We start from the raw sequence: 22,046 nt of genomic DNA, 5'->3' as shown, positions 1-22,046 counted from the left end.
GGATGGGGCCTGTAGGGATGGGGCCTGTAGGGATGGGGCCTGTAGGGATGGGGCCTGTAGGGATGGGGCCTGTAGGGATGGGGCCTGTAGGGATTGGGGTCGGCCGTGCCTGACAGGATTTGGGGCGGAAGGAGCTATGGGGCCGAGTCTGTGTGATGGGTGAGGGGGAGATGTGGAGCCTCATCTGTGGGGTAGAGCTGCCTGTGTGTGTGGGGGGGTGCAGTCGGGGGAGCTGTGTGTGTGAGTAGGGGGAACTGCTGCTCTCAGAGGTGCTGCAGGTATGGGAAGGAAAGTAAAGGTCTCTGCTTAGGACTGTATTTATCAGCGTGAGAAGACTCAGAGCTCAAATTGTAGGAAATGTACCAGACAGTTTATTCTCATATAATTCTGCTAGTGAGTGTGGTTCTCTGTCATCTTTGAGTCATATCAGTAAACAGCAAGTAATGTGATTTTTGTGGAAGCAACGCGCAGTCCATGGATTCGTTTGTGTTGGAAGGGACCTTCAAAAGTCATTTAGTCCAACTCCCCTGCAATGAACAGGGATACCTACAGCAAGGTCCCACAGTGACTATGGACGACTTGTACCAGTGTGTTTACCGTAGAATGGCTTGGGTTTGAAGGGATCTTAAAGCTTGTCCAGTTCCAGCACCCTGCAGTGGGCTGGTTGCCACCCACTCAATCAGGCAGTAGATCAGGACCCAACTAACCTGGCCAACCAACACAGTGTTGAGGCACCCAGTCTTCTGGATGAGTGTTTCCTATTTTAAATCTAAATAAATAACCCAATTAATGCTTCTCTTACTAGTTATTCTCTTGCAGCATAGCCAAGGCTGAAGTAATTTACTAAAAGTAATGAGTGTGGCTCACTGAGCTCATGAGACAGCTCCATGGGGCTGTACTTACAGAGAGGCATCGTGCAGTTATCACAGAGATTGGTGATACATGGACCAAGGAGGACAGCATGGATTGAGGCTGCCTGCAGGTGCCCCCAAAACACACCACCTTCTGCAAAAGGACTGCTCAGAAAATCACAGATAGCCCTGAGATGGGTTTCTTATTGTTGTTGTTATTACTATTCTTTTAAAAAGTTACTTCTGAAGACTGCTGTGCTGGTGAGATTCCCTTCAAGTTGCAATAACTAACCTGTCGCAGCCTACAAACACCGCTGAAGTGTTTGTCCTCAAAACCACATTGTTTATGTTCCCATCTAGTGAGGAATTATATGACAAGTTTTTAAATGAATAGCAGGGTGGAGTGGCATGCTTTTGTGATATTTTCTGCTGAAGAACAGTGAGAAACTCAAATGTAGCAAGGCTGAACAGCAAGTTTGTAACTGATATATGGGACTAGGAGCATGTGCAGGTTTATATTTAATTTTAATATCTTACTGATACCACATGGGCTAAAAAGAACCAAATTAGAGGGGCATACAGACGTTGATGTCAAGTCTGTCAGCAGTGTTATTTCTCTCACACGAGGCACTATTGGGCATAAAGGTAGCCAGGTGTACAGAGAGCATCCAGATGTACTGAACTGACAGGAGGCCACTTTACAGCCTGAAAACGCTGTTGTCTACAGATGTGAGTGGGAATTTTCCATAGAAAAGACTGCAGAATTCTGCAAGTCTTTTCCTTCTGATGGCTGCACTTGCTTGGAGAAGATGGGAGGTTTGCTTCCTGCTTCAGCAGGGTGTTCTCTTTCAGAAATGAGACTGGATTCTGTCTTTCTTATCTGCACCTCGCTTGAGGTGGAGATGCTTTGCAGTAATGAGGTGGAGAAATACTGGAAAAATATTCCTTCTTTTTACACAGTAAAAATAATCTGTAGGGTTTGTTTGCTTGTTTGCTTTTTATTTGGTAAACATGACTTAATGCCTAAAGGTAAAGCCCTGAATTTTAGATTCCTGTTTTTTTTTCTTGAACCTTATGCTGACTAATAATCATACTGTCTAAAAATCGAGATTTTTTTTATCTTTACTTTGGCCTTGTTATTGCAGATCATGACGCCAGAACAGAGTCCAGCCACTTCCCTCATCGACAGAACCATCAAGATGAGAAAAGAGACGGAAGCCCGGAAGGTGGTCTTGGCCTGGGGCCTCCTTAACGTGTCTTTTGCAGGCATGATATATACTGAAATGTATGTTTTGTTGTTACATCTGATCCAAACAAACAAAGCATCGTGCTTTGTTCATCCCTGAGTGTTTCTTTAGGTACAGTTGCTGCAAAGTGGCACCTTCTTTTTTTTTTTTTTTTTTTTTTTTTTTTTTTTTTTTTTTCCAGGACTGGAAAACTCATAAGCACGTATTACAACATAACGTACTGGCCGCTCTGGTATATCGGTGAGTTGCTCCAGTATTTAATTTTCAGAGTCCTTTTCATTTTTTTTTCAGCTGTATAGTGGGTGGGTGTGGTGTATCACAGTGACAGAAGTTTGTTTCAGATGAGTAGACTCTAAACTAGCAGTATCAAATAGAACTAAATGGTGAAAAGGAGTAAGAGGGAGAGAAAAATCATGAGTTGCTATTATTTCCCATGCTCACCCTGCCTGGTATTATAGAATCTTCTGTGTTTATTCTAGAACTTGCATTTGCATCTCTGTTCAGCCTGAATGCTTTATTTGATTTCTGGAGGTACTTCAAATACACCGTAGCACCAACAAGTTTGGTTATGAGTCCTGGACAGCAGACCCTGCTGGGGCTGCAGAACACAGGTGGGTGTAATAAATACCTCTGGCAGCCCTTTTCCTTCTTTTGGTTTTGTTTTCAGGTGGCATCTTTCTTCAGTGCAAGATTCTTTGAGGAAATGAGTTCAGAATTACACGAACAGCGAGCATGAATTAAAATTGAGAGCATTGAGTTTTTGTAGGAAACACACAGTAAAAAAAGGATTTGATAGTGAGGGACTTAAAAGATGTGAGGCTGGACAAGGAATTTGTAACCTTTGTGTGGGACTAAAAGCAAGACAGTGCAGGTTTATATTTAATATCGTGCTGATATCACATGGAGTAAAAAGAACCAAATGAGAGAGTCTTAGGAATCTTAATGTGAAGTCTGAAAGTGACGGCCTGGAGATCAGTCACTCAGAAAACTGTTGAATATCACAGCAAATTTCTTAAGTACAGCAGGGCTTGACAAGGTGAATGTACCAAAAGCTAAATGTTAGTAGAGTAGTGTTGCACACTGCTAGCCTGACCGTATAAAAAGGTGTATGGATGGGATCACCCATAGTCATGGATCTAATGTGTTTATATGCACAGGTAACTCAAGATATCCGATGTGCTAAAGATGCTTAAAGTAAGCAGCTGGAGTAGTTGGTGTAGTGGGTTATACAAGATGCTCGCTAACGTTAACTGACGTCTGAAATGGAGGAACACGACCATCCCTCAGTACCAACCCTACAGCCTCAGTCTTCCCTTTTTTTTTCCTGTCTGGCTTGAGTGTAGAGTTTTGCAGGGGTCAAATTTGTCTAATGTTCTTTCCAGCATCTTCGTGAAAGTGCCTAATGAGAGCTGTATTTCCGTATTTCAGCGGTGCAAACAACTCCACCACGTGAGCTGACAGCCAAGAAAGTCCCTTCTTCAACACCTTCTCCTCCGATCCAGGGTCAGAGTGTGCTGAGTTACAGCCCGTCCCGCTCCCCTAGTGCCAGTCCAAAGTTTGCCACCGCTTGTATCCCAGGGTACAGCCCTCAGCTGCAGGCTCTGTCGAACAACAGCGCTTCTTACAGCGGTACCGTCACCTATTCACCAGGCAGCACCTACAATAAGGTAATTTTATTTATTACAGTAATGACCAAGGCATCTCCAAAAAGTGAGGTTTGGATTAGGTCATTGTGCCCTTGAGTTGTGCTGTTGAAAGTGAGCACCAAGTAGATGAGAGTTGTGTTTACACGTGTCCCAAACAAGAGTCTTTTATATTCACATCCTTTACAAACCAAAATGGAGTTCTATCTTACATGTGTGACGCAATGGTTTTCTTTCATTTGCCCAAGATTTCCAACTTCAGCCCTTCTCCTGGTGGATCGCCGTACCCCACAAGCATTGGACCAATGGAAAGTGGTGGGCTGAGGTCTCGTTACCGCTCTTCACCCATTCTCTATAATTCTCCTACTGGCAAAGAAGACTATATGACAGACCTCAAGTCACTGGACACCTTCCTTCGAAGTGAAGAAGAGAAACAGCATCGAGTTCAGTTGGGTAAGGAAAGAAAACAGCTTGCTCTGAGAAGCTTGGCAAGGCGATGGTGCTGGTTTTGATGTGAGAGTTGCTTTTCTGGATGAGGAAAGTTGCAAAGGACTCCAGGAGAAAGCGCTGATAGGCCTAACTCATGAATGTTCATCATCTGTGAACTTGGTAATCATCTGTGAACTTTGGTTCAGCAACATGGTTGCTGAACAGTTTGGCCTTCTGCTGAGGAATTAAGACATGAGATAGAATGCCCTAATTTCTACACATCTCCGTGGCTTAGGAGCTTGGGAAGTTTTCCTCCAAATACTCCTTAGGATTGGATAAGTACTTCTTACCCACAGAATCAACCTTATTGAAGCGTGTGCTGATGGATTATGTCCATAGTGTTTGTTGGCTGTAGTGGACTTTGATAAGATGAAGGGCTTTAATCACCTTGATGAGAGGTGTATCTTGTGGAGAAGGTATTGCAGATAAAGAGGAGCGTGAATTACTTGCAGGCAGCTTTTGTCCTGGATAGAGACAATGCTTGTTAAGATAGAGAATGAAATCAGTGTTTAGGCAGATTGATTTCAGGGTCTGTACTCATGGTAGTTTGTGTTTGTGTCTTGTCACTGTCTTGCTACGCTGACCTGTTGCCTGTACTGTTTCTTCCAGAGTTACTTGGCAATAATTATACACGACCTGTTAATGAATTATTGTTTCAGGAAGTTCAGATTCCAGCTCTCCTTCCAGCAGCCCAACCTTCTGGAACTACAGCCGTTCCATGGGAGACTATGCACAGATTCTGAGGAAGTTCCAGTATCAGCTGGCTTGCAGGTCCCAGGCTCCATCAGCACACAAAGACGAAGCTGATCTGAGCTCAAAGCAGGCTGCAGAAGAGGTAAATTCAGCAGCAAAGTAGCCAGGAGAGAGAAGCAGGCCTCTTAAATATATATCTTCGTCCAACAGTTTGGATTTGAGCTTTAAAAGTGTTTGAGAGAGAGAAGTCTTAGAAATCCCATAGCATTTACATCTGACAGCTTTTAAGATTCCATGTCACTGTAAAGGGACATGAATTGTAGTTGTAAAATGATTTCTACCCTGGAAGGCAAGGAGTGCTTTGGATAAAATATATTTGTAACATAAAAATTACCCTGAAGCACATCTGTTCAACTGTGTGTATTGTGTATATCTGAAGGATATAAAACAATCTCCTTCACTCCTACATCTCAAAGTCTGATTTGAAGAAATACCATTCATGTCTTCAGTTAAATTTATCCTTTTTTTAGTATTTCATACATAAACCCAGTGCAGCTTCCCTATTCAAATACCTTTCAAATCTATCTGAAAATCAAATCAAAATAGATCTGGGAGCGTAGAACTCAATTTGGACTCCTGCAGGGGTCCATGAGTAAAGCATGGGGGTGTAGTAGAAGTGCTGTCAAACTCATGTGACAGCCAACAGGCACAAGGATTCTGGAGCAAACATGATTTGAGTGATGTGCTGAAGTTAGTGGCAGAAAACGTTTCAGACCTTCAAAACTCTTTTGGCATTACTGTGTAACAATGTCCTTTCCATAGGTTTGGGCACGAGTGACGATGAATCGACAACTGCTTGATCACATGGACTCCTGGACCGCAAAGTTCAGGAATGTAAGTCCTGAATCTAAGGTCTTTGTGGCTTTTGGGAACAAGCAGAGCAGAGTGGAAAAGTACCTGCATGTCCCCTGCGTGCCTGGGGAGGTGGAAAGGATTGCATTGTCTGTGAGGATTGGGGTGTGCTTGCGCAAGGAGGTGAAAACACAGCTTGTAAGAGAGATACTGGGATGTATTACTGAGTACTTACATCACCGTAGATACTGAGATGTATTTTTGTATCCTGAAAATGTCACAGGTGTAAAATCCATCCACCTTGTGAATGACAAACAAAAGCATCTTGGATACAGCAAGATTGGTTTTTCCTTTTTGTGGTTTGGTGGCTAACTAGATATATCTGCAGGATTTCAAGCTCATTGTCCTGAGCTCGAAGCATGGAAAATTCCATCCCACAAGTTGGCTTTTTCTTACGATCCCGAGCTGTGTAATTAAAAATAAAAATTCTTAATCTTATCAGTAGGACTTGCTGTAGCAGAAGAATTTTAACTGCACACAATGCCAGTATAATTAGGAAAACTAACTTTGATTTGCCCCTCCAGTCTTAGCATCTATCAAGTATGAGGTTTCACTTGTTAAAAAAAAATAGCATTGAGGTAGGTGAAAAATAAAGACTTGTGATCTTGAGATCTATACCAAACTCATAAGCATCTTTTCATGAACATAGGGCCAGCTTGCTTCACTTCCCAAATCCTGTCACGTCCAAATACTCCTGTGGTGGTTATCAGCTCCTTGTTTTCCTGAAGCAGATTTGAGAAGGGAGTTGACCCATCAAAGTGTAACGTATCTTTATGGATGAGGGGCTGTCCCTCATAACACCGCTTCCGTCATTGTTTAGAAAAACTTTATCTGATACTTGCTAGAAATTTGTTTTCTTAACTCCTTTACACGGAATTTTCTGGCCTTTCAGGAGCTATTAGAGTCATTTAAATTCAGCCTGAGTTGGCGTTGTTATTTACTTGCCATGCTCTGTATGTGGCTCCGTGTTTCTGTTGGTAAGCATTTTTGTGATTGTAACAGCAGTGATGAGTAGGGCATAAGCTAAGGGGAATTTCTAGGTATTCTGGGCATAAACTAAGGGATATTTTTAGGTATTCTTGTGACTTCTGACCTTTTGAATTTTCACCTTCTTCTTTCTTAGTGGATTAATGAGACTATTCTGGTGCCACTTGTCCAAGAGATTGAGTCTGTGAGCACTCAACTGAGAAGAATGGGGTGTCCAGAACTACAGATCGGAGGTGGGATGCCCCATCCCTTTGGGATTCCTGATATTGGTTGACAGAGGGCTGCTCTGGGCTGGAGCATAGAATTGGTGCCATATAAATTAAGTCTGTTGAAGATGAACATTTGTTTCTGCTGTAGGTGTGGTCACTGTTCCATGTACTATGTGCTTTTCCAAAACCTTAAAATTAGCTGCTTTCTGAAAGGACTTCTTGACAAAATTCTGACGAACTGAAATTCTCTTTTTCATTTAATGATCAAATTCTGAAGAAACTGCTTCTCTTGTCGCTTGAATTTGATATCCCCTTAACCAAAAAGAGGATTTGATCTGCTGCCTTTAAATGAAATCCATTTTTTGTGGGCTGGTGGCAGCGTTCTCTCCAGAGCTGCAGCTGCTGTGATGCAGCTGGAAAACTGATCAGTGCTTACTCTATCTGCTGACTGTCCCTGTGCTCTTCAAAGTGGGTGTTGGTTCCATGTGGCTTTTGTGTTCTGTGATGTAAAGCAATTGTCCACTCTTTATTTGCCTGGAAGGAAGCGTTTGGGGTGCTGCATCATGTGTTAAATATTTCTGGGGTTTAATTTGCCAGAAAGGAGAGTCCTTGGTAAAGGAGTCTGTTGACATGTGCTGGCTCTTCTTGTATTGCAGAAGCCAGCATCAGCAGCTTGAAGCAGGCAGCGCTCGTGAAAGCTCCTCTCATTCCAACCCTGAATGCTATAGTGCAATATTTGGATCTTACACCAAACCAGGAGTATTTGGTCGAAAGGATCAAAGGTGTGTGATGTTGCTTTGCTAACGTGGAGATTTCAGTTACCACAGTCAAGCATTGGGTGGCATTAGGTGCTGCTTTAGTTGAGGTGTTCACACCATCACAGCAGGGACAAGAGCTGTGTTTAAGCAGGAGATGCACCCCTCTGCCATTTTCTAGTTTTACAGCAACGTAACGATGCAGGACTTGGATATAACTTTGCCTTCAAATGTTTTTAAAACCTTTATTTCTTGTTTTCCTCCAGCGTGCTTGGAGTGCAGAGTGCTGAGTTTAATCCCTTCCTTAATCAAAAAGAAAAATTGCTCTAGAAATTTACTCCCCCAGTATTTTTTCCTATTTGGTGCACCGTAAATACGCCTGAAGTCCTTGAAGCCTGCATAAAACTCTGCTCACATATACTCTCAACTCCCAGTAATGGAATAAATCTTGTTGCTTTCAGAGCTTTCTCAGGGAGGATGCATGAGTTCCTTCCGATGGAACCGAGGTGCAGATTTCAAAGGCCGTAAGTGGGACACCGACCTGCCCACGGACTCTTCTGTAAGTGCTGGAAGTGTGGGCTGCCTTTCAGCATGGGTTTTGGAGGTGGTGGCCAGTAGGCCTTTTGAAGCACACAAAAATAATCCTCTTTGCATCGCTACGGAGATAATCCCATTGTAGTCAGTGAGATTACGTGGGGAATAAAGCAAATGGGATTGGATGTTGCATAGATTACAAAAAGGCAATTGCATACCTTGGTCTTAGGCCAGCCTCCTACTTGAGCTCACGTGAAATGTTTCTCAGATAACTCTGGGGAGCAGCCTTACAGGTAGGGATCTTGCTGGGGCAAAATGTCTGCCTTAACCAAACCTATTAATTCCTAATGCAATGGAAACCTTTCACCTTGTTCTCCTTTTCTTTTGCTTTAACAAACAGAGGGAGAATGGAGATGGGGTGGTGTGGCTGCTGTTTGATTCAGTAATATTTTTGGAGAAATCTGAAGACGTGCATATTTTACTTGAGAATAGAATTGAGGTGATGCTTACCCATTCATCTCAATGTCAGGACAACACCACATAAGCGTAAACAACAGCTTGGAAAAAATCAACGAAAGTAATTCAAAGTAATTAAAAAATAATTAAAAGAAAAACCAACAAATGTTCCAGAAAGTAGAAAATAGGCTTTACAGCGTGAGTCCTCAGCTAAACTCTGCTTTTAAAAGTAGAGTTAGGGTGATTTTTTTTTTTTTTTTTTTAATTTCCTTTTCCACACTGTATAAGGACACTCAGTAGCTTTGGAGAATTAAGAAATAAGAGATCTGAATGCCAGAGCTTTACAAGATTGCTGACAAAGACATAATGAAAATCAACTGCTGGAGGCTGAACTTAGGCAAAGTCAGCCTTGAAACGGGATTTATTTTTCTAGTTGTGAAGATGATTAAATACTTAATCATGAGTGGCTGCAGAGAAGCTCTTACTGCATTGGCAGAGAGCAAGCTGAACAGCTCAGAAGTGTTTAAAGATCCCGAGACAGAAAATCACAACCCCTATACTCAGTCTTTTATTAAAACCAGATAGGGTAGGTCGTGTTGGTTATTAAACTTCTAAGTATATTAAGCTTCTAAGGACTCTGGGAAGGAAGTTCTGATGGATCACGCTAATATGAACACTGGCTGTGAAGTGTTGATATTAAATTGCTCAAGACAATTACTAGAAAAACAAAAACCCAGTACTGTTGTGCATTTTTGTTAATCTCATCTGATGTCACAAAGAAGTGCTTTCTGAGGTTTGTTTTCAGACTTGATGTTCTCTGGCCTTTAGCCCACGGAAACTCTTTTCTCTGCAGAACAGTAAGGTACTCTTCCTAGGACTTTATTTCAAAACGAGGAGAAAGGAGGAACTTGCTAAATAGGTGTAGTGTTGTAAAACTTGAGTTCGATGGCATCTGCCCTTCTCAGCCATCCCTGAAATAGAAGGCTTGCAGTTCATGGCCCAGATCTGCTAACAAGATCCGTGGCTCTGCCAGGTTCTGCAAGACGCCAGGATAAAGTTACCTGTGTGTGAACTGAGCTCCTGACACACAGCATCAGTTTGTCACGCTGTGGCTGACACTGTTTCATTTACTGGAACAAATAAATTTGTCTCCACCCACGTGGCATCCCTGGTCCATTGAAATCCACGCTTTAAGCCCTGAGCTGCTAAACAGAGTGGAGTTAAGTCAGGGTTGCAACCAGAGTCTACCGAATGCTGTGAGTCGTGTCTAATGTTGTGGCAGGAAACTTTCTGTGTTGTAGCATGTTGTTCTTTGGTCTCTTTAAGGATGCTAAACCGCAGTTTGTTTTTGTTAACCCAGATCATCATGCACGTGTTCTGCACTTACCTGGACTCCAGACTCCCACCTCACCCCAAGTATCCTGATGGCAAAACCTTCACTTCCCAACACTTCATTCAAACACCCGATAAACCAGGTACTGGTGTTTGCAGCATCCTTCCTGAGCTGCTGCTTGGGTCACGACAGCACCTTTGAAATCCCCGTTACCTTTTCAACTTGTCCTCCGCAGACACTTCGAATGAAAATGTGTTTTGCATCTACCAGAGCAGTATCAACCCACCCCACTACGAGCTCATCTACCAACGCCACGTCTACAATCTCCCCAAGGTACACCAGTGTTCCCTGCTGTCAGAAAATCGTCACTAGATCTTTCTTTTGTCTGATTTGGGGTGTTTTGAGGAGCTACCCACAAACCGACCATTTGCATGTGGGTTGGCTCAGTGCAGAAAGCAAACGTTAGCTTGATCATTGACCACTGTGCAGTATTTAATCTGCCACTAAGTAATAGCTTTAATATCTGTTTAAGGTACATAAGTACCTGGGCAGTATCTTCTTGTGTTCTTTCTCCTCATCTGACAATTGGTATCTAAACCACCAAGTCATCGTGATCGTTTCACCTCTTTATTTCCCCCTCTGCTGCCAACACACTGCACAGTGCCATTTTGTGATGTGTTCATCATAACTGTTTCTTGTCTGAGATATTGATGTGATTTCTTAGCTCCTTTCTCCTTTTGTGACTCCAGGGCAGAAACAACATGTTCCACACCTTGCTCATGTTTCTGTATATCATAAAGACAAAAGAATCTGGGATGCTTGGGTGAGTAACGCGTCGTCGTGATGTGTTGTGTCCCATGGTCTGAAGGTGCCTCAAACTGAAAGCGATGCAGCGGGGTGATATCCAAATCACCTTCTCATTTGAAGTAACAGCATATTTTTCATAAAAATAGAGAAGTTTTATTTGTTTGAGCACACAGAGGAGTTTAGTGCATAAGTGGAAACTGTGCTGGGGAGGAGTGGTGCTGCTTTCTGGCCTGAGAAGCTCTGCTGTTAGTAACCAGGGACAAAAGCCATCATGCCATAACCTCATGTTTTTGGCACAACAAGCCATGTTTGTAGCGTACACTGAAAGTTGCCCTGAAATAAAAGCAGAGTCGAGGCTTCCCCTTGCTGCAGAGTTCTTTGTTCTGGAAGTGCTCTGCGTGGCTCAGAGCAAAGCACAGTGCCCGCCTGCATGGTACAGTGCTGAACTGTGGGGAATATTTGCTTTAAACAGGCACTTTGATTTTATTTGCCTCTGATGGTGATGCCTTTGTTTCTACAGACGTGTAAACCTTGGCTTGTCGGGAGTCAACGTCCTGTGGATTTTTGGAGAATAACACCTCACGGGATCGCAGTTCAAAAAGAGGATGAGCTGGCTTCTAGCAAGACAAAGTGAGCAGTGTCATTGCCTTGTTGACTTGAACACAGACTCCATGAAACACAATACCTTAAGCTCTGCTCTGTGAGCAGAGAAGTGTTTACAACTCCTGTACAGGTTTGATGATCACATTCTTTAAAACATTTTGCTGCTGAAACGTTCAGGCACATGAATTCTAGGCAGGTTTTCTCTTTCCATCTCTTCACCTCAGCAAACCTGACTTAAAAAAGCCCTTTCCTGTTGGTGTTTTTTGTACCCTTCAGTGCCATCACTATGAACAGTGCCAGGTGGAAAGAGAAAACTGGCTTTCTGATTTCAGTATGTAAGATCTTTTCAGGTTTTTTTTTTCTTTTAAAATAAGCAAGTTTGGGTGTCTTACAAGCTGTGAAACACCGTGGGCGCCTTGACTACAACCACAGCATCACCCTTTGCTTTTTTATTTTTTAATTTTTTTAATCTCATTTTACTTCTCCCATCAGCTTTTCTGCTGGTACCCTCTCACTCTGGAGGCCGTGCAGCCTGGCTTCAGCATCTCTGGATGAGACCAAACTTTGCAAACCTGTCCCTGTTTTGAGATGTATTTGTCTCAAAGGTGCATTTGGTTCTTGAATATTTGCCAAAAAAAAAAAAAAAAAACCCAAACACAACCAAAGCACCTTTAAACAGGGGTAGGAGGAAAGATTTCAGAGATGTACATAGCTTAATTTTTTTAAGCAGGGATAGAAGTTCACCGCCCTGAGTTGCTGAAGCTTTTTGTGAGCTTAAGGCAAGCATGTCACCTTGTTCCTTCAGCATCTCAGCACTGATGGGGTCCTTTATTTGCTACTGTCAACTGCCAAAAACCATTTGCACGTCTGAAGTGGGAAGAACTACATACAACTACATAGGGCTGTGACTGGGAGTGAGCATTCCCTGTGTTTTGTTAGATATTTTTGTACTGTATACATCTATTTTTTTACACTCAGTTTTGTCCTACCAGCCCCAGGCATGCACCAACACGAACTGAGGTTTTGTGATTTGCTCAGGACAGGTGCTGTCACCTCTCTCTGTAAATGGAAGAACTGATTGTTACATGCCTCTGTTGGAAGGGAGAAAGAGATGATTTTTTTTTTTTCTGGTGACTGACAAGAAAATGGCTCATTTGGTTCCTGCATTAAATGGGTTCATCTTAGCCGATGTTGGTGTTGTTCCTGTGGTTCAGCATTGCTGATTTAACCCAAGGGCATTTGCCCAAGTGATAGTGAGGAGGAGCAATCAGGTTCAGCATTGCTGCTCTCAGGTGCTGAAAGCTCTTTATATGTGCAGATGGGCACCTCTGGATCCCTGTGCAACTCAGTCCCTTCTGCACCCCAGTTCCATGCATCTGACATGCTGTGTACCCCATTCTCCACGCACTCCAGTCCCAGTGTGGATCCCTTTGTCCTGGATCCCTGTACAATGCATTCCCTGAGCACCCCAAAACCATGCACGTCACATCCTCCACGCACCCCAATACACAGCAGACCCTGAGTCTGTGTTCTCTGCTCCCCATGCACCCTGTTGCCCTGTGTGCCCCAATACACTGCATACTCCAGGGACCCCACATATTCTGTGCACCCCAACGCACTGTGCTCCCCAAATCCACCCAGCTCAATCCCAACACGCAGCACACCCCAAACCCATGCGCTCTGCTTCCTGATACACTGTGCACCCCAGCCCCAAGCATGCTGTTGCACCACACACCCCAGTATCTCTGTGCACCCCGATACACCACACACCCCAAAACAGCACGCACAATGACGTACAGTGCAACCCATCCCAGTGTCCCCCAGTACACTGTATGCCCAAGCCCATGCACCTCAATACACTGTACACCCCAACCCTGTTCATCCTGCATCCCCCATGCACCCCAAGACACTGTGCTCCCCAAATCCATGAACCTCGACCCCCATGCACACCCCAATCCCATGTACCCTCTTTCCCATGTACCCCATTACACTGTTTGCCAAACCCATGCACCTCAACCCCCATACACAGCATACCCCAACCCCATGCATCCCAATACACCATGCTCCCCAAACCCATGCACCTCGACCCCCATGCACCCTACTTCCCATGCACCCAAATACATCATGTACCCCATCCCCATGCACCCCACATCTTCTGTGTGCCCCAACACACAGCAATCCCCAAACCCAGGCTCCCTGCTTCCAGTGCACCCCATTGCACTGTACTGTACAAACCCATGCACCTTGGACCCTATGCGCAGCACACCCCAACCCCATGCACCCCACTTCCTATGCACCCCAATACACCGTGCTCCCCAAATCCATGCACCTTGACCACCACACACAGCACACTCCAACCCCATGCACCCCAATACACTGTGCTCCCCAAATCCACACACTTCAACCCCTATGCACACCCCAAACCCGTGCACCCTGCTTCTTCTGTGTGCCCCGATACATCATGTACCCCATCCCCATGCACCCCACATCTTCTATGCACCCCAACACACAGCAATCCCCAAACCCACGCTCCCTGCTTCCAGTGCACCCCAATGCACTGTGCTGTCCAAACCCATGCACCTTGGACCCCATGCACAGCACACCCCAACCCCATGCACCCTACTTCCTATGCACCCCAATACACCGTGCTACCCAACCCCATGCACCCCAATACACCATGCTCCCCAAACCCATGTACCTCGACCCCCATGCACCCCATTACACCGTGCTCCCCAAATCCATGCACCTCGACCCCCATATGCAGCACACCCCAACCCTATACACCCAAATACACCGTGCTCTGCAAATCCATGCACATCGACCCCCATGCACACCTCGACCCCCATGCACCCTACTTCCCATGCACCCCAATACACTGTGCTCCCCAAACCCATGCACCTCGACCCCAAAATACAGTGCACCCCAACTCCACGGATCCCACATCTTCTGTGCCCCCCAATACACAGCAGACCCCAAACCCATGCACCTCGCACCCCTGAGCACCCCAATACACCGCACACCCCGACCCCATGCTCCCTGATACATCACGCACCCCATATTTTCCACGCACCCCAAAATCAGGCGCCTCGACCCCAATACACAGCACACCCCAACCCCATGCCCCCTGCTTCCCGTGCACCAAACTGCCCCGCGCACCCGGACCCGACCCCATCCCCCCACCCCCTCTCCCACCGCAGGTGCTGCAATCACGGCCCCTCCCGGGGGCGGCTCCCGGGGGCGCGCCCCGCGCATGCCCGACCCCTCCCGTTAAATGCCGTCGGGTCGGGGCTAGCCGTACCGCTGTTCCTCGGAACCACTGCCCCCATGGCCACCGAGAGCGAACCGGGTCGGTGCCACCGCCGCTGCGCGCAGGATGGGCTGGGTGAGTGGTTGTTCCCCTCCCCTATGGGCGGCGGTCGTCCTCCGATGGGTGAGTGGGTGTCCCCATCCCCCCGGTGGGAGGCAGGCTGTCCCCGTCCATGGGTTGTTGTCCCCCAGTGGTTGGGTGAGATAACTGCTGGAGGTGACCGGGAAATGAAGGACATTAAACTTACCCTGAAGGTGTAGCATTGGTCACACGTTAAGGTGTCCATCCCATAGTAGGTCCATAGGCAACTTTGAGTGTGGGGAGCATCTTGGGTCTAGGAGAAAAGGATGTGAAGACCCCATGGCTGTGTTCTGTGTTCCCACTGCTGGGGTGGGGACTTTGTGGTCCTGCAGAACTGAAAAAAAAAAAAACATTTGTTGCTCTGAGACAGCAGATAGTCACTGTTAAATGAAATACTGGTCTTTGGGTGAACTTTGCTTGTTATAATCCCAAAGCACATCACCATCCCAAAAACTTCTGAGGTGGGACCACCGCTCATTGACTTTGTGCCCTGAATTTTTCTAGTTTGTGCCTTTATAAGCAAAGGGAGAGTGTTTTTTCACCCATCATAGCAAGGACGTGATCTTTAAGGCCCCTTCCAACCCAACCATTCTGGGATTCTCTGATCTTTAAGGTCCCCTCCAACCTAAGCCATTCTGTGATGATAAATATATATATGTGTGGCCAGAATCGCTCATGCTCCACCTGGAGGATGAGAAATAACATAAAAATGGCTTAAGAGAGTGGGGTGCTGGGGAGGGGACCATTGCATGTGAGCCATGGGCCCCTCTCTGGGATCAGTCACTGGGCTGAGCCTCTCTTCCCCATCCCATAATGACCCCTTTGGGTAAGACATCCCAGCACAGCACCACAGTGCTGAGCCCAGTGTGACTCCGATCTCCTCCCCAGATGTCCCCAAGGTCCCCGAGACCCACGGTGATGGTGACATCGCCCGTCGGGGCTCCCTCTGCGACCGTCACTGCGCTGCCATCAACAATGTGCAGGGTGACCTGGGTTGCCACCAGCACCATCCCCGTGGCCATGCAGGTAGGATGTGCAGAGTGGTGGGGGCTCTGGGGGTTCCACACACTTTGTCACCCCTGTTTTGTCCCTTGTCCCCAGCTGTGTCCCCACCACTCTGCTGCCAGCAGCACTCGGAGGAGGTTTGTGAGAGCTGCGTGGTGAAAACTACCTTGACAGCTGAAAATGCTGTGGAGGCCAACAAGCTCTCCAATAACTACAAGGTGAGTGCCTGTAGGGTGGGGGGGCGAAAATCAGTTGGATACCATTGGGGTTTTCTGACCTCAAAATCTCTCTGCAGTTTGGCTTCAAGAAATGGAAGAGCCACATCACAGCACGGCCATGGGAAGACCGCTCGGAGATCGTCAAAGAGCTCTACTCTGACCTCAATGTCATCCGTGGCCCCGGAGGTGGGTGGCCTTGGGAACATCCTATGGCAGCATGGGATGAAAGATTTGCTGCTGTAGGTGTTGATGGCCCTATTTGGCGTGTCCTCTCCTGCAGGGTCCACGGTGACGTGTGGAAATGTCCTCTACCTGCTGCTCTTTGGCTGGTGGCTCTCACTGCTCTACGTCCTGGTGGCTGCTGGGATGTTCATCACCGTTGTGGGGATTCCCTATGGTGAGCCACAAATTGGAGAACCCCTCCATAGGAAGGGCTGGGGGAGCCATGGGTCTTCAGGCTGAACTTAAAAGGATCAAAGGGCCCAACCTTTGGGTACTGCATGGTCGTCCCATGGTTGGAGAGGACACTTGTGTCCCCAGTGGAGCTGACCCTTGTGTCCCTATAGGGCGGCTCTGCTGGGACCTTGCTGGCTATTTCCTTTGGCCTTTTGGGAAAGTGATCCAGAAAGCAGAGGTAACAGTGCTTCCCAGATCTGATGGGGAGGGTGACAAAGGTGCCCCAAACTGGACCTTGACCACCCCAATCTCCACCAGACTCCCAAATCCCGACAGGCCCTGGGTGCGTGCGAGGCCAACACGGAGAGCTCAGCGCTGCTTGGTGGCCCCACGCCCCATCGCTGGGACCCAAGGTGTTGGGTGGATGAAGGATATTGGGTGAGTTTCTGGGCTTGGGGACAGTGGGGACCCCTATTGCTGTGGGGATGGCACCTATGGGTTCCCCAATTGCAATGGGGTTGGATACTTTAGGGCGAAACCCTAAATGCATTCTGCTATTTCAGCAGCGTGCTGGCACTGTGGCTTGGCTGTGCCTGGGCTACCCACTGTTGGCATTAGCCCATGGGCTAGTGTGTGTTACTGCATGGCTCCTCGTCTTCCTCATCCCCGTGGCCAAGTTGAGTGCCCGCACAGCTGCCCGTGTCCTGCTGCTGCCCCCGGAGCGGGTGTGCATCCGTCGTCTGAGGATGGTGGGTGCTGCCCTATGTAGGGTTGGGGTACCCCATCCACGATGGGGTTTTGGGGTCACCAAGCTGTCCCTCTGCAGACGGAGGTGCCGCTGGATGGGGAGGTCATTCTGTGCTGCTATCGTGCTGTCAACCCCTACTACTACAAATATGCGGTGGATGGCATCAATGTCTTTGCTGTCAGTATCCTTTCTCTATTTTGGGGTAGAGGGAGGATGTTGGGGGGGCCTGACCCCAAATCCCACCCCAGTAGGGCCATATCCTTGACCATCCATCTCAGACCTACTGCCACTGGTGCTGGTGACACTGGTGCTGGGCTACGTGGACAGCCACAACCAGTTGACAAGCTCTCCAGTCAAGTTCACGTTGGCGCTGCTCTCCATCATGCCCCTCTCCTACTACATCGGGATGGCCATTGCAAGGTCAGTGGGGAGGTGGGGATGCATGGTGGCAGTAGGGTCACGCATTGACCCCTCTGACATCCTCCTTTCCTCTTCCAGTATCTCAGCCCAGAGCAACTTTGCGGTGGGCGCAGTGGTGAACGCCACGTTTGGCTCCATCACGGAGCTCACCTTCTACATCACAGCGCTCATCAAGGGATCGCGTGAGGGCAACAGCTGCTATGCTGAGATCGTCAAGTCAGCGCTGACAGGGACGCTGGTGGGATGTGTCCTCTTTGTCCCGGTGAGCTGGGCTGGCGTGTCAGAAGAGCACTCCAGTCTCTGTGGCTGATGGATTTCATTTCTTTTCTGGGGCATTTTTTCTTCGTCCCAAAGGGTTTGTGCATGGTGATAGGGGGCATCCGGCATCAGGAGCAGCGCTTCAACAGCCGGTCAGCAGGTGTCAGCTCAGCCCTGCTCTTCCTCTCTGTTGGAGGTGAGGTGGGGACAGAGGTGTCCCAAAGGCTCAGGGGGTTCTGCCTTGAGGGTACCCACCTCATGTCCTTCTGTCCCCATAGGTGTCTTTGCCCCAACACTCTTCTCCAAGGTGTATGGGAAGCTGGTGTGTGGCGAGTGCCACAATGTCACCCAGAACCCACTGGGCCACTACCTCTGCCACAACTGTCACTTTGACCTGGTGAGTAGGGCTGAGGACAGCCAGAGCCCACCTGGCCCTGGTGGTGGCAGTGGGACTGTCTTGCATCCCAGTGTCATAACTATGTTCTCTCTCTGCAGATGGAGAACAATGGCACTCTCTACTACAGCCATGTCCAGTGAGTAGGACTGAGGATGGCTCTTGGGGTTTGCACTGCCCCATGTGCCTCCAAGGGCTGGTGTCCCTCTGTGCCACCCCAGAGAGCTCTGATCCTACACCCCATCCCCCAGCCAGTGCAGGGGTGCCAGCGGGGTCTTGGTTTGGAGGCCCTGGTGACACCAAGCACTTTGTTCTGCAGACCACTGGTGTACACAGTGTCCCTCCTGCTCCCTGCTGCGTACCTCATCGGCCTCTTCTTCACCCTGAAAACTCACTCGCACATCTACGACATCCACATCAGTGACTGTCACAGTGAGTGTCCCCAAAACACAGGACACCCATCTTTGGGGCCTTCTTGTCCAAGTGCCCAACCCCTGTGTCTGCTCTTCTTCAGTGCCTGGCCACCACCACAGTGCTGTGGTCCACTGGTCCCGCTGGCGAGCACTGGTCATCCTCCTGCTCTCCACCCTCTGTATGTCGGCCTGTGCTGACCTGGCCACGGAACACATCAGCCCCATCCTCACCAACTCTACCATCTCACAGGTGAGTGTGGGGATGGGTCATCATCACTTGGTTTGGTGACTTTGGGGTCCTCCGGATTGGGTCCCTCCAACCAGGGTGTGGGTGGGGGACCTCTAGGTTGGGTTGCCTCGCTAGGGCATGGATGGAGGGCATGGTGGTTGAGGCTTCCACCAGGGAGTTAGGGACCTTGAGGTTGGGTCCCCTCTGATGAGGATGGTTGAGAACCTTCAGGTTGGGGATGTCCCACCAGGGGTTGGTAGGGCCTCTGGGTTGGGTCCCTTCCAACCAGGGTGTGGATGGGGACCTCCTAGTTGGGTTCCTCCTGGGGGAATGGATGGGTGACCTCTGGATTGGGTTCTTTCAACTGGGGAATGGATGGGGACCTGGAAGTTGGGTCCCTTCCAACCAGGGGCAGATGAGGGACTCTCTGGGTTGGGTATCTTCCAATTAGGGGAGGGGGACATGCCTTGTCTGCATAGGGAAATCCAAAAGCTTGGAATGGGGAAGCTGTTCCCAGCACTGGGGAGCTGTCAGGATCAAGACATGCATTGATACCTCCATTTCCCTGCAGTATTTCATTGGTGTAACTGTGCTGGCAATGGTGCCTGAGCTACCAGAGATTGTCAATGGCATCCAGTTTGCCCTACAGAACAACCTGAGCTTGAGGTGAGCAGGTGGATTTTGGGGGTGTCCTCCTCCAGTGTGTGGTCCCTGTGCTCCATCCCAGCCCTGTAGCTCTGCTGTGGTGCCAGTGGTGGGCTGTCCTATAGGTGTTCCCTCTTAAGAAGGTTTAAAGGCACAGAAAAAGGGGTCAGAACCAGGTTCTGCTTTGTACTTTAGCTCCCTGAGGTGGGTTTGTCTTCACCCCAAGCAAAGCTCCCACGGGCTGTTGGAGACGTGGTACTTACCAAACCACTCTATCCTCCTAGCATCGAGATTGGGAACTGCATTGCTGTCCAGGTCTGCATGCTCCAGATTCCCATTTTGGTGCTCTTCACCATCTTCTATGTGAGTAGCCCTAGGACAGACCCAGTGACCCAAGCCCCATTATGGGGGGGGGGGGGGGTGCTCACACAACACCAGATGGCAAAGGCACAGCCACTGTCCTCAGTGTCCTCTCCCATCTGCTCAATGCAGAGGGAAGTGGGTTCAGATGTCTCCTACCTTGGGCCATGCTGTACCCAGCATGGGTTTGGGTGACACAAGTCTCCATTTGCGGTTGACAAGGGGCTGTCTTGGCTGTCTATAAAGGCTCAAAACTTTCTACTTTGCAGCCAACCAACTTCACCCTTGTCTTCAGCGACCTCCACGTCTACGCCAGCATGTTCAGCGTGGTGCTCATGAACTACATCTTCATGGATGGCAAATGCGACTATTTCCAAGGTCAGTGTGGGTCCTGATGTTTCCATTGTCCCTGTGATAATGGGGTTGAGGAGCTTCTAGAGACCACTTTGGGGTCACCATTTAGTGCTGCTCCAAGTTCAGAGTGGCTTGAGCAACTCTAGGGTTTGATTGACTTAACCAAGACTTTCCAAAAGACCACACGATTCCCCTATGACATGAACCCGGGGGTCCTAAGTAACGGTAGCATCTCACCCAAGGGTCCTAAATGTGACTGCTCTCCCTGCTGCAGGGCGTAACTCCCTCCCACCTGCTCTCTGCCCTATAGGCACGGTGCTGGTCATGGTCTACTTCATCCTCTTGGCTGTGTACTTCTTCGCCCCATCACCCAGTGGCTGCTGAGTTTGGGAGTTGGTTGGGTTCCTCCAACCCCATCGCTGGGTTTGGCGTGTGCCGGGGCGTGATCTGGCATCTCAGGGATTTGGCTGGGCTGGATGCAGGCTGGAAAGCAGCAACAGGAGCACTCCTGCACTCAGATGGGAGCCTTTGTGCCCCAACACTTCACAGAAGGATTTCTGGCTCGTGCCTGTGGCTGGAAGGAAAATATCCTCAGTGGGAGAGTCCTGAAGGACATCGGTGTGGTCTCAAGGATGGACCCTCCCCTGGGATTCTTGCACTGGGAGACAGTGCTTGAGAAGAGCCCTCATCTTTCCGGGCCATGGGGATCCCAGTTTATTCTGGGTCTGGAAGGGGTTATGGCCTAGGCCATCTCACAGGGCTTTGTGTTGGCACTGGAGCTGCACCAAATGTCTCTTTCTCAGCTGTTTTGCCATTAAAGCAGTTTTGTACAAATCAGAAAGAAGCTCATTTCTCCCTTTGCTCACCTGCCTGGACCCCTTCAAAGGTTAGTGATGGTCTTGGGGTGATGGTGCCCAGCAAGGTTGGTGCCAGTGAGTGGGCACCAAGTGGGCACTGGTGGCTTTGGTTGGAGTAGGAACCCTGACAGTGGAGCAGGACAATGCTCATCCATCACCTGTTACTGGGATTAGATCCACCAACACCATGCAGGGATATGTGATGGGCAAAGAGGTCCGGGGCCATCCTGCTGTTGGTGTGACTGTCCTGGGTCATTCCTGCTTTTAAATTAGGTCTGGGCCATGCCTGGCTCTGAGCTGGTTCCCTTTAGGGGCAAAGGGTGGCAGCACCATGATGCTAATGAAGCACTCTTTGTTCTACCCATGAAGAACAGCAGCAGCCAAAGTGAGAGGACAAAATGGATGATCTGGATGGGTTTATTATCAGTTTGGAAGGGGGGAAAAAAAAAAACCCAAAGCTCAACACTGACAGACACAAATACAGGCAATACAGCTCCTTCCCCACAGCCCCATGCAGGTGTTGCTCCATGGGAACATCCTCCAGTGCAAGGAGCTGGAAGGGGAGCGATGGCTCTCTGCATGCAATGTGCACGTTGGGTTCAGACATCCCAGGAAGCTCTAAATTCCCCTCCATCGGTTCTGGTGGAGACACTGACTCCTTTCCTTCTCCCTTAAGGAGGTGGCTGTGCTCTGGTTGAGGCAGTAACACTCCAGTTATTTTGCTTGGAAGTACAATGCTGCAGAGAGGGACTTAACTTTGCCCCATGAGCTCGATCAGCCCTCGGAAGGAAGATGTATGCTTTGCAGGGTGAGTGCTTACATTGTAAATTGTATTTTAGGAA

At 48.2% G+C, this 22,046-nt stretch overlaps 2 protein-coding genes across 4 annotated transcripts in view; both read left to right on the top strand.

The window, feature by feature from the left end:
* Positions 1-12,703, top strand: part of TMEM209 (transmembrane protein 209) — a 13,133-nt gene extending 430 nt beyond the window's left edge. Inside the window, exons 2-15 of the mRNA XM_021384235.1 lie at positions 1,997-2,136; positions 2,280-2,338; positions 2,578-2,709; positions 3,527-3,765; positions 3,990-4,194; positions 4,890-5,065; positions 5,746-5,817; positions 6,959-7,055; positions 7,688-7,813; positions 8,248-8,345; positions 10,137-10,251; positions 10,345-10,442; positions 10,859-10,932; positions 11,437-12,703. Of these exons, the coding sequence (XP_021239910.1) occupies positions 2,000-2,136; positions 2,280-2,338; positions 2,578-2,709; positions 3,527-3,765; positions 3,990-4,194; positions 4,890-5,065; positions 5,746-5,817; positions 6,959-7,055; positions 7,688-7,813; positions 8,248-8,345; positions 10,137-10,251; positions 10,345-10,442; positions 10,859-10,932; positions 11,437-11,491 (1,683 nt within the window). The 5' untranslated portion in view covers positions 1,997-1,999 and the 3' untranslated portion in view covers positions 11,492-12,703. The remainder of the gene's footprint in view (positions 1-1,996; positions 2,137-2,279; positions 2,339-2,577; positions 2,710-3,526; positions 3,766-3,989; positions 4,195-4,889; positions 5,066-5,745; positions 5,818-6,958; positions 7,056-7,687; positions 7,814-8,247; positions 8,346-10,136; positions 10,252-10,344; positions 10,443-10,858; positions 10,933-11,436) is intronic.
* Positions 14,767-21,188, top strand: LOC110392196 (putative cation exchanger C521.04c). Of its 3 annotated transcripts, none has more exons than XM_021384232.1 (20): positions 14,767-14,901; positions 15,796-15,933; positions 16,009-16,130; positions 16,208-16,316; positions 16,411-16,527; positions 16,697-16,764; positions 16,845-16,964; positions 17,093-17,275; positions 17,353-17,455; positions 17,553-17,694; positions 17,773-17,956; positions 18,049-18,148; positions 18,231-18,349; positions 18,448-18,485; positions 18,666-18,778; positions 18,861-19,009; positions 19,560-19,654; positions 19,918-19,996; positions 20,263-20,371; positions 20,658-21,188. In XM_021384232.1, exons 1-20 carry the CDS (start codon positions 14,844-14,846, stop codon positions 20,729-20,731), a joined length of 2,220 nt encoding a protein of 739 aa, XP_021239907.1. In that variant the 5' UTR covers positions 14,767-14,843; the 3' UTR covers positions 20,732-21,188. The 3 variants fall into 3 exon arrangements, with proteins under 3 accessions (XP_021239907.1, XP_021239906.1, XP_021239908.1); XM_021384231.1 differs by having other exon boundaries at positions 17,090-17,275; XM_021384233.1 differs by lacking the exon at positions 15,796-15,933 and having other exon boundaries at positions 14,794-14,901; positions 17,090-17,275.

This window comes from Numida meleagris, chromosome 1, assembly GCF_002078875.1.
Source record: "Numida meleagris isolate 19003 breed g44 Domestic line chromosome 1, NumMel1.0, whole genome shotgun sequence".
NCBI classification, from domain to species: domain Eukaryota; kingdom Metazoa; phylum Chordata; class Aves; order Galliformes; family Numididae; genus Numida; species Numida meleagris.
This window is presented reverse-complemented; position numbering and strand designations above follow the sequence as displayed.